At 26.0% G+C, this 6,558-nt stretch overlaps 1 protein-coding gene across 1 annotated transcript; it reads right to left on the bottom strand.

Moving 5' to 3' along the window:
• Window positions 1-1,149: 1,149 nt before the first annotated feature.
• On the bottom strand, window positions 1,150-3,769 carry GO595_000583 (uncharacterized protein; the record flags this gene model as incomplete). The annotated part of the gene is made up of 2 exons (XM_067919118.1): window positions 1,150-1,157; window positions 1,243-3,769. 2 exons carry the CDS (start codon window positions 3,767-3,769, stop codon window positions 1,150-1,152), a joined length of 2,535 nt encoding a protein of 844 aa, XP_067779227.1.
• Between the last annotated feature and the right edge of the window lie 2,789 nt (window positions 3,770-6,558).

The raw sequence follows: 6,558 nt of genomic DNA, 5'->3' as shown, positions 1-6,558 counted from the left end.
ATGGTTTATTATAAGATTTAGGATCATTTAATATTGGTCTAAAGAAACATTCTATTAATAATGTTGTTAATATTTCATCATCTTTAATAATACTATTAAATAATTGTAAATAATATACAAATGCTAAATTAGGATTAATAGCATTAACAAATTCTTTAATTTTAGAGACTTTTGCGATAACTATGAAATTCTCTATAGGCCAATCTCCAATAATTTGTTTAAACCATGCAGTATAAAATGATGAATAATGATTTGTCTTATTTAATGGTGATTTATCTTTTTTATAATGATTTGTCATCATTATAAATACTTTATCATGAATTCGATATGCTATACAACAACTAATAATAGCTCGAATAAATCCAACATTATTAATTGGTGGTTTTCGAAAGATTTCAAAATCATTTTGTGTTAAGAAGTTATAAATATGTTCTTTTCCTATGAAATGTGCTTCTTGATGTTTATCTTTATCATGTGTATGAATTTCTTTATAGATACGTGTAGCATTAGCTATTGTCATTACTTTAGGTTCTGTTCTAAGTTGAAATGAAGTTTGTGATGTAGATCCAATACTTTCACTAGAACTATGAATATTTGATAAGTTTTTAGATTTATGTAATATACTTAATCTTAAGAATTTAGGTTTATGTGAAGATTTTGATTTAGAAGTTGAAGAATTATTAGTAGAATCAGAAATACTACTTTCATCTAAAGTTGAAGGTTTTAATATCTTTTCAATATATTTAGTTTTAGTTGCTTTAATTGAATGTATTTCTGTTTTATATATTGTACATAAAGCTTCCATCATTATAGTCTTTAATAAAGGATTAGCTACTTTAATAAATTCGAAATATAATTGCCAACAATAATCAGTATTATTAATTAAAATATAATAAATACATTTTTGAATATACATTACATATTGAGACTTTTGGAAATCTTGTATTAATAAATTAAATGAACATAATACAAATGAAAAGAATTGTACTGTATCTTCTTTAGATGATATTTCATTAACATTTGGTAATAAATCAGTTAAATCAAAATGGAAATTATTAAATAACATTTCTAAGATTTTACCTATTGGATAAGTAATTAAAGAAGCTTTAGTAAGTCTATTTTGAATTGAGACTTCAATTAATGTAGTAATTACAGATCTTTGTAAGAATAAACTTTTCTTTACTTTAGTTAAATAAAATGCTTTAAGTAAACTACCAATAGAGAATATAATTGATTTAATACTTTCACCAAATGCATTAATTTGTACCATTGATATAAATATTTTAATCATTTCTTCAATATCATTAACTACAGCTTCTTGATTTTCTTGATTTTCTAATTGTCCTGATTCAATTGTATAAGTAACTAAATCAATGATATTCCACCAAAATATTTTATTATCAAAATCTAAGTTTTGATATTTAAATAATACTAAATCTTTACAATTTGATATAATTTTTGGTAATGATTCTTTGTTTGTATTCCTAAATGCTTTAGTAAATGCTATATCTTTACTATTAGTTTTATCAATATATTTTAATGCTGATACTATAAATCGGACTTCTGCTGGTTGACTTTCATTAGATGAAAATGAAACTGTACTTAAGAAATAAATATAACGACATAAAAATATTGTCATTAATGATATCTTTTCTCGTGATGGTTCAAATGAAAATTGTCCACCATTAGATAATGTTTGTGAAGGATTATCACTTGCAGCAATTTCTTCTGCTTGAATTTGTCGAATAGTAGAACTTACCCATTGTAAGAAGATTGATTTAACTGCTGGTATAATAACGTCATCATTTGGAGAAATATCTTTTAATGGGAATTCATATGTGAAATTAATTCCATAAGATCTAAGTTTAACACCCATTAATTCATTTAATGAATTAATAATTGGATCGACTGAATATGAATATAACATTAAGATTACAGACATATTTAACTTAATAAAGTCATGATTAGGTGTTAAATATTGTTGTGAATTAGTTGATTCCATTACCATAAATGCCCATTTTAAAAATCGATAAAATAAAAATGGTGTAGAAGATAAATTAGGTGAATTAATTGAAATTGCTTTCTCTGTCATAGCTTTACTAGTAATTGATATATCAGTTAATAATTTAATTGCTTCTTTACCACTTAAATCTTTTAATTGATTAACCCATTTATCAGTAAGTGTTAAAAACGCTCGATACATCTTAACCAAAAATGCACTATTTGATATGAAATGTTGGATATAAACTGGTAATGCTGATGCTAATATTGCTCCTATTTGATCAAAGCCACAATTCGAATGGATAAATGCATCCATTTGTTTATTCGCATGTCGTAAACTTGGATCTGGATTTCCATATAATGATAACATACAATACCGTGAAAATTTATAATTATATCCAACTAAGAATTGGACTGCTGTCCTAACAAAGTCAGAATGTCTTTGGAAATCTTCTTGATCTGTTTTACGTGTTTGTAAATGTAACATTGCTTTTTGGAATTTGTTGGATAATAATGTCATTAATTGCCATTCACATTCTTTTAATCCGGCTTTGTTTTGTTTATAATGATCATAAATATAACGTAAAAATAAAACATAACATGAATATCCTTGTGTTTTCTCGACAAGTTGTAATATCTTCTTACATGCTGGGCCATCAGTCTTTTGTCGTTTCTCAAATTCTAATGCTGCATATCGTGGTAAGAAATAACCTAATAATGATCCAGTAAAGTATTGTTTCTTACGATCTTTAAAGATCCAAGCTTCGAATTTACCTTTATATGAGAATAAGAATTCATCAAAAGCATGGAATAATGAATTCTCATTCGCACTAACTAACGAGACACAATTGGTGATTTCTAATATGGCTAATGAGATTGGTGTGCGATGGTTCTCTTTCGTTTGTTTGAAATTACTTAACGTATTCATGATGCTAACAAACGGCCCTTTCTTGGTATTAAGTAATTTAAGATCACGTGTACATAAGGGCATCAATACGCCATATAATGATATGTTGTCAATGTCATTGGACTTCCAACTTAATAAGATATCCATTAATTTTTGGGCTTCATCAACCCCGGTTAAAAGAAGTTCTCTGTACTCTTTGGTGTTGGATGTGTAAAATTTGACTATGGTACGATATAGCTTGTTGACTAATTTTGGTCGTAATTCTATGGGAAGACTTGGGACAACTGTTTGCGATAAACGAAGAATGGATTTAAAAGTGGCTGTGGTATAGTTAAGTTTGGAACAAATCTTAAAGAGATTTGCTAGATCATTGGATGAATTTACTTGATAGGATGTGGGAACGGGATTGGCACCATGAAGAACTAAATATCGAGCAACTTCAAACAAGGACTCAACTATCATTTGCTTAGCCATGGCAATATCTTTGTTATAAAGTTGCATATTGAGAATGATGTTCAATGACTCTTTGGATTTGGCATTAAGGACAATTTCGGGTGAATGCAATATGAGTTCACATAGAACTAGAAGTTTCTTGATCTTAATTGGACTTGGGACGGAATTTATGTTGAGAAATAATTTACAATGTTCTCTTAACCTAAAAAGAAGTACGCTAAGAACCGACTCTGGATTTAGCTTAACAATACCTTGAAGTGTAGTGGCGTAATTCCTACAAGGAGATTCGATCCAAGCGATTGCGGAAAACCCTGAATAATCGTCATTAGTACCTTCAGTTGCCGTAAGGTCTTCTACGATTTCTTGTAATAAATTCTTGATTAACTGCTTAGCAAGGTCCGGTGCCATGATAAACTTTACTTTTTTTTGTATAACTTTTTACTTTTTCTGATAATTTCGGGAAGTTTCAATAACTTAACCGTTATTTTACATTGCTTGGCCAAGAGAAAGAGAAGGATGTTATTGATAATTCGATAGATGAATGTACTTGATAATATATATTTTTTTTAATTGTTTGTATTAAGGATGAAATGATAATTTTCAGCGTTTAAAATTATAGTTTTTTTGGAAAATTTCTATATTATTTTTTTGACACACTTTTCAACGGCATTTTAATTTAAAGAAAAGTTTTTTTTATCAAAATAAAACTAAGAATAGCTCAAAACAGCATTTCCTTATTACAATACATATCACTGGCTTTCCATAAATTCATTTATTTTGACTTAATAATAAGTTTATAAACATTATCATCATTATTTTCATACAATATAATTTATAATATTTTATCATAAAACAACATGAAATATTATTCCATATTAATTTACAATAATGATAAATGGAAAAATTCATCAGATTGAAAATTAAGTTCAAATTTTCAATAAAATAGTCACTAAAATGATTCTACACATTGATGCTTTCTAAGAGCATTGTGGTGGAAGGTTTAAATCAAAGCTTGAGTATTTATTTTATACAATCTTGAAGGGCCAATCATCACATAAAAATAACCGTGAAGGGACAATCTAATCATAGAAATTTGAAATAGGATTTTTATGAACGCTGGGAAGAATTTGAATTGTAACGTTTTTTTTTCTTGTTTGATAATAGCGGTTACTTGTGAAATTTTGACAGATAGCGTTATTTATTCAATTTTAAACATAACAGTTTCTGTCAGAAGGATAACTTTTCGAAAAGTTCTTTCAAATTTTTATGACAGCAAATGAGCGGTTGAATAAGTGTGTTGACATTTTTTTCTTATAATGACTTATTATTTCATCATTTAAAAGCATAAAAAACAAATGGCATGATTGTAAATATTTCAAATTTGAGATTCATAACTTCATTCTTGAAACGATCATTTAAACACAAAAAGTGACGCCTATACTTTCATAATTTCACAATTTTGATCAAAATTTTAGAAAATCATCACATTTTATTAACATTATTGATTTATAGTACTTGAATTTATTTTCAATAATTAAATGAGAAATAAAAAGATAATAAAAAAATACATATATTAAAGCTATTTATAAAAAATTTGGTATAATTGAATAAATAATTAATTAAAAATGATTATAAGCAAAGCTAATAATATATCTCATTTTCTATTTGATTTTTGCATTTGGCAAAAATCAAATCCCAGGTTAAAAAAAGAAAGTTAATCTTCAATTAATTCATATAGCTATATCTTATTCAAGATCCAAGGGGGTTATAGTCAAATTTGAATAGTAGGACGAATAAAAATCACACAATTATCTTATATCGTTTCCGATAACGAAATCGTCAATGAGGGGATATTGATTTATTCTAGGAGAATATGTAAAATTGATCATAATATATGAACTACAAATAATTTCTGTTGCCATATTAAAATTGCCGAATATAATATATTTGAAATCTGAATTAAATACATGAATTAAAAAAAAAAAAAAAAAAAAAATTAATTTTACAAAATTTGAAATGAATAGCATAAAATAAGATTTTAATTATGGTTTTTTTGCTATCAGCGAAAAACAAATTTTAGGTCAAAAAAGAATCATAGTAAATTTACTATTCATGAATTTCATCGTTATCGGTTAACGATCTATTCATAGTCAAATTTGAATAGAAGAACGAACAAAAATCATTCAATCAGTTGAAAGGAAAAAAGACAATAAATGAGGATTTTGTCTTATAACATGAGTATCGGGAAAAGATTAATACGCAGGATGACTTGTAGTTTTATAAATGATTTTAAATTATCATGAGAAGGGGAAAAAAGTGCCGTTGAAAAAATTCAATAATAAAAAACTGTTATTCAATTTAAAAAAGTTATCGTTAGAAAGTTTTGTATCGTTTGTACCAATATTTGGCTGAATGTGCATTCACATATCGGAAATAACTTATATACGACAAATACATGAATATGCCACGAATATATTTGAAATGTTTTGAGTTTATCAAAATTTTTGATAGATTTGATAAGAATTTAATATCAAGATTATATAATCAAATAAAATTAGTAATATTTCATTATTTCCCAAATTCTTTCTGAATTTTTAATTTCTTTATATCAAGATATTATTCTTAGTTTTTTATTAATCATTAATGCAACTATGTATTTATATATTATATATATTATATATCCATAATATCATAAATGTAGAATGATCGCTATATACGATTATAAGTTATTGATATCATTTAACATGTTCAAGCGGTTCGAAGTCAAATTTGAATGAGTGGACGTATAAAAATCACTCATTCATCACATATCGTTCTCTAAAACAATTTTAGAATAAAGCTTGCGCAAGAAGCGGTGGTATTGAATCATATTCGGAAAAATAGAGAAATCAACATCATTACATAGAATGTTAAATAAATTGAAAACTGTAATATATTTGAAATTTGAAAGCACATGAGTAATATGAGATAAAAGGAATCGATAAATGTATCTCAGATTAGTATATTATAAATAATTTGCAAATTGCATTTGTATAGATATGTATTCAATAAAATTGAACATTTTGCTAAAATTGGAAAATAAAAATGAATAAAAAAAAAAAAATCATCAAACAAATGAATGATCAAGAATCGTTTTTTATTGGAGAAAATGTATCGTTTGTCCCAAGATATTTCAAGAATATGTACTTTCACAGAAA

This window comes from Histomonas meleagridis, assembly GCF_020186115.1.
Source record: "Histomonas meleagridis strain 2922-C6/04-10x chromosome Unknown contig_109, whole genome shotgun sequence".
Taxonomy (NCBI): domain Eukaryota; phylum Parabasalia; order Tritrichomonadida; family Dientamoebidae; genus Histomonas; species Histomonas meleagridis.
The sequence above is the reverse complement of the archived record's forward strand: the minus strand, read 5'-3'. Positions and strand labels throughout refer to the sequence as shown.